The 13,564-nt window shown below is 40.3% G+C and overlaps 1 protein-coding gene across 2 annotated transcripts in view; it reads right to left on the bottom strand.

Moving 5' to 3' along the window:
• Positions 1-4,483: 4,483 nt before the first annotated feature.
• Positions 4,484-13,564, bottom strand: part of EPB41L1 (erythrocyte membrane protein band 4.1 like 1) — a 197,215-nt gene continuing 188,134 nt past the window's right edge. For both annotated transcript variants that reach the window (XM_044440309.1, XM_044440308.1), the window contains 5 exons: positions 10,181-10,234; positions 8,798-8,893; positions 7,883-7,963; positions 7,195-7,311; positions 4,484-6,339 (listed from right to left, as the gene is read on the bottom strand). In XM_044440309.1, coding sequence (XP_044296244.1) covers positions 6,331-6,339; positions 7,195-7,311; positions 7,883-7,963; positions 8,798-8,893; positions 10,181-10,234 — 357 coding nt within the window. In that variant the 3' untranslated portion in view covers positions 4,484-6,330. The remainder of the gene's footprint in view (positions 6,340-7,194; positions 7,312-7,882; positions 7,964-8,797; positions 8,894-10,180; positions 10,235-13,564) is intronic.

Here is a 13,564-nt window from a genome sequence, read left to right as displayed (position 1 = left end):
AATTGTACCATATGCAAACTCCTTGTGATGGACAAACCCCACAACAGGAGCAGCAGCCTCTAGGTATGGGCCAGTCACTAGTCCTAAGCGTATGCCCCTAAATTCTTGTTAAGGCTTTACTCTCTAATACTAACAGTCGGTGCAAGTGAAAAGTCATTTCTCTTTCACTGTAGTTATGGGCAGACTATGGCTCCAAGCTGTGTTACTTAGAGATGTAACTTGAAAAAGTTCCATGGTGGTAGCTAGACATATTTTCTTGTGTGTTAATTTTTATCCCACCTTTTTATCCCATCATTTTCTAATTTCAAATGGGGTTTGGGGTTCAATCAAATCATGATGCCCATAAGTCCCTGAACTCAGAGGATTATGGGCATCTAATGCAGACCAAGAGGAGCAGTTTAGGTAATTGTTGCCTCCCCGGTCCTTCAGTTCTGCATTTTCATTTTTGACTTTTTAGAGACACTGTTTCAGAGAGTATGGGAAGGAAGCTTGAGTGTCTGGTTCCTTCCATTCCTGACTCTTTAAGGCCTATCTAAGGCCACTTTTCTGACCTTGGAGAGCAGCTGGTTTGTGTTTTTTCTGCACCAGCCATGAGGAGAGGAAAGGGGTGGAGCTCCAATCCCCATGTCTAAGGCTGTTTCCAACCTTGAAGCTGGGAATCCTCACCCCTGCAGACAATAACCAGGAGCCTTAGAATCATTGTCTTTATGGATATTTTTATTAGTGATGTGGCTGTTTTATTGCTGCAGCTCCAAAAATGAATTTAATGCCAACAGAATATTTCAATGTCTTACTGCATTTTTATATTGTTAAGGTAATATTACATTGCCACATCTTTATTTCTAAACATGCATTTTGATTGTCACTGTGGCTGGGGCTGGCCAAAAAAGCAGCTCATAAATATTTACATAACCTTGCTATTTCTCTTCTGCAACCCCTTTAACTTGGCCATTCCTCTCACCCTTCCAGCCTTTAGCTATTTTTCTCCTGCTGAGTTTTGACAAGTCAGGCTCCCATGACAACCATGTTGTCACTGTGGAAACTGTTTTGTGGTGGTACCTTAAGACACTTCATCAAATTCTCAAATGTGCCCATGGGTTCAGGAAGTTTGCGGAGCCCTGCCTTCTTAGCCTTTATGAACATTTTGATATCACTACCATATTCTTGTTGTATGTCTTTTCCCCTCTCAGCATCAGTCATGTTACAAAGGTAACAACTGTCAATTTTTCAAGAATGAAAAAAATATTACAAGTCATGTTACTTTTATCACATGCCTGAATACAGCAGGTGTCTTAGAGTCTGAATGATATGCCTTGTTTGAAAAGACATTAACAGCAACAAAGCCTTGAAAATAATAGTGATTTTTCACACCATTTAGGGGACCATTATCCTAAATATACCAATGTCAATGCCTCCATCGATTTCAGTGCACCTTACTTGCAAGTAAATGCATGTAGGATTGCAACCCCAGTGGATAAAAACATCCAGTAACCACATGAGAAAAGAAAGCAACAAATTCAAGAAGGAAACATTTTTAACAAATGATGTATCAATACTTCTGTGTATAAATCATACTGAAATGAGAACATAAAATGATGTGCTTAAAATATTATGATGGTAACAGAAATTTGTTACCTTATTAATTTTCATCTCAGTTCTAACATTTCCCACACTGACCCATTCTAGCTTTGACTGCAGAGAGCCAAGTTCCAATCTGAAACTTGTATGTAAAAATAGGAGCCAGGGTTTTGTTTTGTTTTAAATACACTTATGGCACCCTTGTGTCACACACTTGAGATTCTCTGGAAGATCAATCTCAGGGAAAGTGAGTTCTGAGATTCTGGAGCAGGTAGGGCTGTGCAAAGCGCTGTTGGGTTGAATCCCTGTAACATTACAAAGCCATACTTCCTCAGAGCAGTATTTCAGTTTTTTAAAAAGCATATTTGTTTTTAAAGCCAGTGATATATTCTTGTTTAGATGCGTAATTGTAAAAACTCCACCACACAATAAGATCACCCACCAGAGACAAGGAGCATTTGCGAACATGGTAAGATAACCTGCAGTTCCTGTGGAGTCAACATCCATGTGTCATTTGATGTGTGAAGGCAGTGGGATCCATCTGCTAGCCTGGTGTCCTTCAGATATTTTGGATGGCTGTTCCCACCATTCCTGCCCTTGGCTATGCTGGCAGAGGTTAATGAGTGTTGATGTTCAGACCACTGGGAAGATACCAGTGGTCTGGGGAAGGGAGAAAACCTCCCATGTTGGTTCTTATTTTTATCTGCATCTGTGTGAGTTCCACAGTATTTTGTTTTTCCAGATGCAGGGCTGGCAAAATAGTTTTTCCTTAAAAGCACTCTAGTACAGTGTTCTCATCCACACAGAAAACTCTCCAAATAGTAAAGAACCAAAACTGCAGAAATGAGATATTGCAGGGGTGCAGAACCTCAGACCCAGAGGACAAATGCTGCCCTCCAGTGTTCCCAGCTGACCATGACCCTTATATCATCCTACCCTTTCCACCAATCCTTTGATGGCTTGTCTGCTTTTGTGCAGTTTTGCTCCCAGTTTGTTGTTTCAGCATGACTCCCGTAGGATTGTGTTAGTAGCAACAAGAGGTTTAAGCTACAATGTGTTGGTTCTTTTGGCAATTTGGCCCTGCCCACTTTGAGCCTTTCTCTGCACTGGAATGTGGCCCTCAAGTGTTTCATGGAAATAGATTTTGGTCCTTCAGCTGAAGGAGGTTCAGCACCCCAGGATAAAGTATCCATCCTGGCACCTAGAAATATGACAGACAAATGAGAATGATAGCAACATAAGTATGAGCAACTGAGGACAAAGGATAGGCATGGAAACGAGGTAAGCTCAGTGGTGGGAGCTGGAAAGCCATGGATCTTCTGCAAAAGCACAGGTGATATCGGGCACGGCTATCCTTCGGTGATTTAGAATCAATCTCTGTCATTTCGACTTTCCAAGCAGCAATTCACAATTAGGTCTGCCTTCTTCTATGGCCTCTCACACCCTGTGTGCTAACAGTTCATGTCTGACTGCCCCTTAAGAGCTTCCACTGCCGTCCTTCCTAAGAGAAAATTCAGTGCAAGCCACAAAGTGGTTGAGCATCAAACACATTTATTTCACTTTTATTGAATACAAGAACAATGAGCACACACGCATACACCACCAAGCACTGAAAGAAGATATGATTGAAAGGGGTGGGAGACAAAATAGGAATGAGGAGGCAGCAGGGAGAGCAGAGGGATGAATGAAAGAATGACAGGCCATTGCAGTTGGTTGGTAAGGTGCTTCTCAAATTAAAAAGAGAATTATGAATATTATTAATCCATGCAGTTGCTGGCCGGTTTTGGATTCAACTTGTGGGCTTTCTTGCAACCAAAGAGTTGCATCTCCCACCCCCTTCAATGGAAAGGCCCCCCAGAAAGAAAGAGTGACCACTATATCAGATGGCTGCAATAGTGATGATGAAAGTGAGAGGAAACCATGACCTTAAAAATTATGCATGGCTTCAACACTACCACAAATAATAAATATTATATATATATTTATATAGTTTTCTATGTATAAGCCACATCTTGCTAGGTGAACAAACATCTAGTATAATGGCTACCCATAAGAGCTGTGGAAGGAATCCAAAGGAACAAGTCTAGTTTAGTTTTCCTCTCATTGCCCAGGGTTAGAGTCTGATCTTGTACTTTGAAGCAGTTCACCTCCACAAATTTGAGTGGCAGACTCACTTATCCCAGTACATACCAGGGTTAAGTGGGATCATACTTTCCATCTAACTGCTCAACAGTGATATTTGAGCTGATTTTGTCTTGAAATCAAAAATGCGAAATTTGAGAGGGGACATTGTCTCCTTGTAAGGCAGACGAAGAAAATGCCTCACATAATGATGCCACCACAATCCCTCTGTATTTTGGTTATTTTTTTAATTAAAAGCATGATGTTTTTGTTTTCAAAAATTATCTGTGGTTGCTGTGTATCTTATTTGTATATGTTTCTTTACTTTTTTGGTTCTGGGGTTGTATGTGGTCTCAAAGAGCAGCAGAAAATGGGGGGCAGGGGGAGTAATCTTTGAAGTTCAGAAGCATACATTTAGATCCATGAGAACTAGACTTTATAGCATAAAATCCATGTTTATGATCTCCATGCTGACTTAGGACACGCCTGCATGCCAGAAGCAGATCCACTTTTAAGGAGCCAAAATAGTGGACAACTGGAACGGCAATGGCTCACTGCTTCCTACAATGGCACTTTATCGTATGGGATTTTTCCATCTTGTCCCAACAGCGGGCCCTTTCTCTGTAAGGTATCTAGATTCTAGCTGCAGGCACTAGTTAGATGTCCTTCTCCAAGTGTCAAACATGCTGAGTGGAGATAAAAGGCAAGCATGGTACAGTGCGTGTTGGCCCTTCTCTAGTATCCTGAGCCACTTGGAAACTGGTTAATTCTGGTTATGTTCCCCCTTACATTTTGTGTTTGCTCTAATTCTTCCTTTCATAAAATGGATGAAAGGAATTAATGAAAAACAGTTAAGTAACACATTGAAGTCCCAGGTTTTCGGTAGCAGAACAGTTTGATTCAATGCCTTCCTCATGTCTGAGCAGTATCTGGCTTCATCTTTTCATTGGTCTGCCCTCTCAAGCTTTACAACTTATTGTCATTTGGATGGATGTACTTTCAAGAAACCATATGTCAATTGTCTGTTAGTAAGCCCTGACCCTAGTCTGTGCATGTGTGGGAATGGATTTTACTTGGAAGGAAGCAGTATTATTTCATCCATGTTCTCCACCTACTGGATACTCTCTGCAGAATCTAGTGTCAACCTGGCAAAATAGAATTATGGACTGTGCAGGGAGCAGGATAGGGATGCCTCCTTGCTCAGCCAGGACATTTTCTCTGAAGAGCTCTCATGCCCTTTTAATACATGGAACTAAAGGTGGCATATTGTGGTCAGTAGGTTTGGGGAGGGGGCACTAGTTTGGAATGAAAAAGTTGCCTTTTTGAAGAACATAGGTCATAATAGCTTCCCTCCAGCTAGACATCTAGGTCTGAGAGATCAAAGACTTCTAGATATGAAAGGCTGTACATGATGAAGCAACCTGACCTCATGTCCCCAGCTGACCTCCAATTCTTGAGCCTAGTGAATGAGGGAGAGATTGTGGACTGGCTTGTTTTAATAACTAACTGTGCTGCAGTAACACTGATCCATTCTACCTTCCATTATTCCCTTCCCATGTTGCTGAATGCTTCCTTTTCACCAACCAACCAACCAACCAACCAATTACAAACACTATTGTGTCACTATACCAGCAGTTTCTCTTGAAAGAGCACCGGCCAACTTAGTGACAAATACCAGCCCCAGAGAGAATTAGTGATTGTTTACCTACTCTGTTTTCATGGGCTATTGGTATGATCTAAGAGTCTTGTAATACATTAAGTATGGTCAAACAAATAATTATAATGTAAAAATGTCATTGTCATACTTATCAGCATTGTTTAATTTGTTTTAATATCATTCCCCACCCTCCCAGTTATATATAATATACATAACTTAAAAGCACATCCATATGAAACCTCTACAGGCTGTACTTTGATCAATGAAAAATCATATACATGTCATTTTGTTTTATGTGAAATCCAGTCTTAATTATCTTCAGCAGAACAAGGGGACTGGATATAAGGAGGGCAGGTTAAAAAAAGGACAGGGGTTGGGAAAAGATGACGCAACAGAAGTAGCATGGAGTGAAGAGAAAGCATGATCACCACACATCCCAAATCAGAAAATAATTAAACAAGAATTATACAAGTGAATGATTTTTGATTCTTTCCTATGTAGGGAATCATGTTGTATTTCTGCTTGTTTTGCTTGTTGATTTCTTGCTTTGTTGCAAAGCATTTTTTGCTTTTCCATTCAGTGTGCAACAAATGAGTTATGTATCCTTTAAATGTAACATGCAGAATGGTGGTTTATTGTATTGTTAATAATATTATTACCATCATGATTTTTTCTTTTAGATCAGTCAAGTCAATTCTTCATTTTTATCTGAAGAAGTGGTTGGTTTTGTTTGTTGCTGATGTTGCTGTTTGTAATTCATCTCCAGCATATAGCAGCAGTGCAAGGATGCATTTTGTTTCCTGTATATATAATATATAATATATTTGCTATTCCTTTTTATTTTTTATTTTTTTTGTCTCTTAACATTATTCTTGCAGCCAGGACGTTCTATGTCTTATTGAGGAATCCAGCATAAAGGCCCCTTCTTTACTTCATAGTTAAAATACAGATGCCAACATCTAAAAGCACGAAGGTCAAGATTCCTGTACAGAGAATGGAAGGAAATAAAGAAATTAGTATGATGTACCTGTTTTATCAAGGGAATCAGCAAGATTGACTCTGGCACATCAATTTTGGAGGGCAGCTTTAACTGCAATAATGTGAACAGCACTTATGTACGATGGCATCTTGGTACACGCAGGTGAAATCAAGAACATCGAGTCCTCAGATTGCTATTTAAAGAACAACTTTTCCATATGAATTTGCACTCAATAGCTTAAGTTCCCTTTGGCAGAGAAGACTCGTTTGACAAATGTGGAACTTCTACATATTGCAGTGGATTTTGGCATGTGTTCTGAGATGCACGCAGTTAGACCAGGACACAAGCCAGGCCTGTGTGTTGTAGCTGTTTCACTCTGTGATGCCTTGCAACCAACATTTGCATGCAACCAGAAATTACAAGACATGGTCAGTAATTATGGGCACATTGTCATCTGGGCAGTTTGTCCACCAGTATAAATCAATCAATCATCCCAAGTAGAAACTTTTGGTACATCATGAAAAAAGGGCTCCTATCAACACTTTGAAAGCTATGGTTTGCACCATTCTGTTGAAAAAAGTTTTTGGTAACAAGCCAGAATAGAAAGAGAAATATAGATGACTTTGCTCACAACTTTGCCATTTGCAACTGTTGAAGCCAAGCAATACTCACTGACATATTGGTGTGGACAATAGATTGGGGCCTTATCTCTTTTGAGAATGGGCATTGCTTCCTAAGCAGAGTTCTGCCTGTTTTAGCAACTATAAAGCATTGACTTTGTGTATTACTTATTCATTGCCCTGTGCTGCTTGACTAGTTCCTATATCTTATGATAGCATCTTCTCACATCTCTACGCACCTGGGGCTTCTTGTCCCTTTCCTCTGGAGATGGGTCTGTTTCTCTATATACTACAGCTTTGGTTACCAGCATGTCAGGGTGCTGCAGTTTTGCCTCCTTGATTGCCAAAGCCAAAGCCTATGGAAATTAAATGCTGTTTAATGCTTGTTCACTTAAGCAGACAACAACATGAAACCATGTGGGAATAAGAAAAAGCTGCATTAATGGACACACATCGTTTAAAAATACCATAGTTTTGCAAGAGGTTTTTCATTCACGTATATAAATGCTGCCATCAAAGTTTTTCAGTATATCTGCATATGCTAATACATGCATATGCATAGACAAATACTAATATGGGGCTTCAGCGAATGGGGCGGCATAAAAATGTTTTAATAAATTAAATAAATAAATAAAAATATGTATATCTCTAGATCAGGACTTGTCTATGGTTTTTGCTGCTTTTAGGTTATTGTGAAACTAGGTTCATATATCTCAAGAGTAACCATTCTGAGGTTTGCTCTAGACAAATAGGTGGAACTGTCATCAGTACTACTATCTTTGTTTCTATCGAGAACTGGAGCAAGCTGCATGAGGAGGGCAAAAGTTAGGGTTTTTGTCTTCTTAGCATTCTGTAAATATATGGATTGAAAGTTTCCTAAGAACTTTGCAAACAGTACTGACAGACTCATTCTGATTTCCTTCACACCTGGTCTTGGTCCACATCTTCATCTCCTGTTATGATGATTCGCTTTTCTATTCGGGTTTCAGAAAAGCCCCCTTTCACAGTCTGGAATGGGAAAGGTATCACACATTCAATATTGAGAAAAAACTTTCAGTATGTAAAATGTTTTGCAAGTTAACTTTTGCTTCACTCAGCCACAGCAAATCTGTGAGATCTATCACAATTACTACCTTTTTAGACTTACACTTTGGAATAAGAAAAAGGAATTGGTCAAGGCCACCCAATATAATGCATAAGCAACTTTGATATAGATAAACTAGAAGGAAATTTTGTGTAATGAATTGGTTCATCATAGCTTTTTCTTAAAGCAAAATATATTAAATCCACCTTTCACTGTCTCTCATGTTAAATAGCCTGCATTAGCATACAATGACCTGATTTGCACATAACAACAAACCATGGGTTGGTCAGGGTCACATGCTCATCCGTTCTGCTTTGTAGTCAGTTTAGCAAACAATCCATGAACAGGCATCCCTGTGATGTCCAAACCCAGAACTCTGGGTTCTGTTAGGGAAATCAATCCAGAATTTTAATCCAACAAGAAAAATAGATTAAAAGTCTTGGCTGTTTATCTCTCAACAACCTTGTGCCATGTTTGGATGTTGCAGCAAACAAAGCAGGAGTTGGATATTCCTGGGCTGTTTGCTAAACTGGATACAGAACAGAAACAACAAGGAAGAAGGCTACTGTTAGGTGTAAGGGGATTACTTCCTAAAGACCTAAAGCAACCTTCCTAAACTAGTGTAAGTCCCACCATCCTTGGCCATGATGAAGATTATGGGAATTACAGTCCAATACACCTGGAAGGTGCCACCTTGAGGAAGGCTACCATGCCCACAGGAGATGCTCTGATATTCAGCTCTTCTGCTCTGATCTTACCTTGGTAACATGAGTAGTTGTAGAAGTGGAGAGGGTTTCTGCAGTGGCACCAAAAAGACTGGTGAAGGCTTCTTTCCCAACAGCACTGCTGGTGATCTACAAAAATACGTGAAGTGCCATCCATGTCAACAGAAAGCCAGTGTCTTTGTTTTGGGTAACAGCTGACCACAGAAAAAATATCCTATTCATGACATTGTTGAGGACTATGCTCTCCTCCAAGGAGTTTAGTGAAAGTAAATGCTTTGTATGTAAGGATGGAAAGGATCAAACAAGTCACAGGGCTATGGAAGCCTTCTTTTTGAAACATTTAATTCACTTCTAGGTAGTGGGTGTAAAACAAGGTAAAAGTCTTAGTATCTGGCACAAGCATGGGTCCCTATGCATTCCAGTACTGCATTTGCTTGCTTGTTTGCTTATATATTTGTATCACACTCTCTCTAGTATCCAAAGCAACTAACAACCTCTTAGAACACATGCAATTAGAGCAGTTGTATTAAAATACAGAATCATGATCTGTGTTCAAGTTTACTGTGCCAAATTAATTATCTGGCTACATTAACTTGCTCCATTTTCTTGTAATCCTGTCTGAAGAGTTAAAACACAGCAATCTTCTGAAAGACCAGCAGAACAAGCTCTACTGGGCTTTTCTGTGTAAGGTGTTGCCTAATGTTGGGGTCAAAATAGAGAAGGCTCTGCACTGTCTCACTTGAAAGGATAATTTTTCTTACAGAAATTAAAGCAGCTAACTTAAAATGGGTCTATGAAGATGTCATCTTCCACGATTTCTGCAAAAAGCCACATTCAGGTAAACTGAGGTCCTAATCTTCTTGGATCAAATGGCACATTAACTCACAATCACAACAGAAAGTACATACTTCCTGGCGGCCCACAGGCAGAAAAGTTTAATTATATCATCCTACATATAGCTGCTAAGTAGGTGCATAAATTGCATTATAAGGGCAGGTGGTACTAATAGCTTGCTACTAGTATATGTATGGTTAAGTGTGAATGTTTGTGTGCTTCTTGAGGCTGACAACTGTCAATAAGGACTACTATAATAGGTTTAATCGTCTTCCATTCATTAGAAAACAAAGCAAAACAGTTTCATATGTGTGAAATCATTCTGCCCGGTATAAGGATTTATACCACTGTGGCAGGCTTATGGTGCCCTCCAGCCAACTAGAGACAGTATACAAATTCCAGTGTTGTTCAAACCCCACTGAACTTTGTTCTTCAATTTCCAATTCTGGAAAGAGGATGGGAAGTTGCTTTAAGAAATGGTGGCACTGTGGGTGTTTTTTGCAGAGCGGTTGGACATTATGTGTTTACCAATGCTCCTAGGAGATCTATTCCTCTGGGGCCCAGAAATATATGATCACTTACTGGAGAAATGGAACGAAGTTCTGTTGTGCCCTTTCCAGGCTTGGTGCTATGATCCTGGAAAACAGGTTTTAAAGCAGAGTTAGCATATATAAAGATAATCAAGAGACAAGGGAAAACAGCAATCAAGAAACATCTTAGCTGAAACAACCTTCCTCTAACTCTGTCACACACGTGAACTTGTGCTTCATAATGATCTACTCCTACTAATAAATGAGAGGGTTTCTCAGTCGCTGGCATTCAGGGCTTGTTTGTGTCACTGCTTAATGTCACTCAGAATATCTGTGTTGCTTCCACACTCCCAGAGTTTTCTGCACCTGATATGTGGCTTTCACTCTTGCCAAATTACAAGCAAACCCAGTGGTTAAACGCTTGTACCCTACCTTTCAGGTTTTAAAAGGGGATTAACAAAATATATACGGTAGATAAATGAAAAACAACATAGTATATTGTAAAGCCTATCGTTATAAATTATACAAAGTACAAAAACTAAAAAGCAAATAAAAGCTCCAAGCAAATCAAGACTTGGTGCCTTGAAGGTGGGCACCCACAAGGCTCCAATCACAATTTGCCCATGCTTAGCAGGTGGGAAGATCAGAAGCAGAGCCTCTGAAGATGACTCTGGCTCTCAACAAAGAGCTAAGTTCACATAGGAGCAAGAAGTCTCAGTGGATTACCTTGTGCCAAAGAAGAGCTCCTGCAGTTTATATTGAAGTAGCATTCCTGCTAAGTAGGATTTCTCTGCTACCCTCACAGATAATTGAACCTTATCTGTAAATGTCCACCTGCCCACACCTGTAGTTCTAAACCTCCACAATAATCTATTGTCCATGCCCCCACACATTTATGCAAGTACTCATGCCCACAGGGTGGTTTCTATTGCTATACATATCACATTTTAGGGTTGGAACTGCAGAGCTGGAAGACCTTTGAAGACCAACCTACATAAATTTCCTGGCATGATGTGGGGTCTTTCATGCCAGCCCACTGACATCACACACACCTTGCCTACAGGTGAGCCACATACCTGAGCTATGCAACATCGCTTTGATACTTTAGGCATGTAGGTGCCAATTAAAGATATAATGAGTAACTGCTGCTTCTTGGTAATATGCGAACTAATTACAAAATCTTTACTCCCTGTGCCCAAAATGAATAAGCACACAGAGAAGCATTTTTATATAAACTTCTGCCTAATTTACACATTTCTCACAAAAATTCTTTTATATAACAGTATTTGGAGGAGTACAAATATGCAAATTTGCATTTTTGTTTGTACTTTTCCTTAGTATATGATTTATGTGTGTTTTTTACTTGGAAATTATATAGCAAAATCCAAGGAAGTAGAACTATTGAAGGACAACTGGATTCACATTTGGATATCAGCTTGAGATGTATAAAATTGGTAAATTTTCATTAATGCACAAACTAGTGAAATTCTCCCCCATGTCTAGTTCTGGGTCCCCACGGAATCTTTCCATGATATATACATGGTAGAAAAAAATACAGATGCCACCAAATGTTGAAATTAGCTCACTCATTGGTTGAATGTTGCCCATTAAAATATCATCCTTTTAAGGCTGGCAAAGCTGGTAAATCAGCTACAGATGATGAAAGGTGTTCCTAGGCACCAAATCCACCTAGAATTCCAGTGAAAATTCAGAGTCCAGGAGCACTCCCAAGCTACAGATCTTATCCTTTAGCAGGAGTGCGACCCTGTCAAGGCCAGGTGTGATGGCACCATCTGAACAGAAGATCCCAACCAACAGTCTCTCCATCTTATCTGCATTAATCTTGTAACCTGCTCAGGGAGCATTCTGGCTAATTGTACAAGATATAAGTCAAATGAATAAAGATGTTGCTAGTCGGGAAGTCTTGTCTGACCCATCGCGACCCCATGGGCAACATTCCTCCAGGCCTTCCTGTCCTCCACCATCCCCTGGAGTCCACTTAAGCTCACACCGACTGCTTCAGTGACGCCATTTAGCCACCTCATTCTCTGCCATCCCCTTCTTCTTTTGCCTTCAATTGTTCCCAGCATTAGACTCTTCTCCAGGGAGTCCTTCCTTCTCATTAGATGGCCAAAATATGTGAGTTTCATCTTCAAGATCTGGCCTTCTAAAGAGCAGTCAGGGTTGATCTCCTCTAGGACTGACCGGTTTGATCACCTTGTAGTCCAAGGGACTCACAGGAGTCTTCTCCTGCACCACAATTCAAAGGCCTTGATTCTTCGGCACTCAGCCTTCCTTATGGTCCAACTTTCACAGCCATACATTGCAACTGGGAAAACCATAGCCTTGACTATACGCAATTTTGTTGGCAGGGTGACGTCTCTGCTTTTTAGTATGCTGTCTAGATTTGCCATAGCTTTCCTCCCCAGGAGCAAGCGTCTTTTAATTTCTTGGCTGCAGTCACCGTCTGTGGAGCCCAGGAAAATAAAATCTGTCACTACCTCCATTTCTTCCCCATCTATTTCCCAGGAAGTGATAGGACCGGATGCCATGACCTTAGTTTTCTTAATGTTGAGTTTCAAGCCAACTTTGGCACTCTCCTCCTCCACCTGCATCAAGCTCTTTAGTTCCTCTTCACTTTCTGCCATTAGAGTGGTATCATCTGCATATCTGAAATTGTTGGTATTTCTCCCTGCAATCTTAATTCTAACTTATGATTCATCTAGCCCTGCCTTTCTCATGATGTGCTCTGTATGTAAGTTAAATAGGCAAGGCGACAGTATACAGCCTTGCCAAACTCCTTTCTCAATTTTGAACCAATCAGTGGTTCCGTGTCCAGTTCTCTCTGTTGTTTCTTGACCCGCATATAGGTTTTCTCAAGAGACAGGTAAGATGGTCTGGTACTCCCATCTCTTTAAGAACTCTTGTTGGGATCCACACAATCAAAGGCTTTAGCACAGTCAATGAAGCAGATGTTTTTCTCGAACTCCCTAGCTTTCTCCATGATCCAGTGTATGTGGGCAATTTGTTCTCTGGTTCTTCTGCCTCTTCGAAATCCTGCCTGTACTTCTGGTAGTTCTCGGTCCACATACAGCTGCAGCCTAGCTTGCAGGATTTTGAGCATAACTTTGCTAGCATGTGAAATGAGTGCAATGGTGTGGTAGTTTGAAAGTTCTTTGGCATTGCCCTTCTTTGGAATTGGAATGTAAACTAAACTGACCTCTTCCAATCCTGTGGCCACTGTTGAGTTTTCCAAATTTGCTGGCATATTGAGTGTAGCACTTTTACTGCATCGTCTTTTAGGATTTTGAATAGCTCAGCTGGAATACTGTCACCTCCACTAGCTTTGTTGTTGCTCAGACCTCCTAAGGCCCATTTGACTTCACATTCCAGATATCCTGGAATGTGAAGTCAAATGGGCCTTAGGAAGTCTGAG

This window comes from Varanus komodoensis, unplaced genomic scaffold (genome assembly GCF_004798865.1).
Source record: "Varanus komodoensis strain SLA01 unplaced genomic scaffold, ASM479886v1 scaffold37, whole genome shotgun sequence".
Taxonomy (NCBI): Eukaryota; Metazoa; Chordata; class Lepidosauria; order Squamata; family Varanidae; genus Varanus; species Varanus komodoensis.
This window is presented reverse-complemented; position numbering and strand designations above follow the sequence as displayed.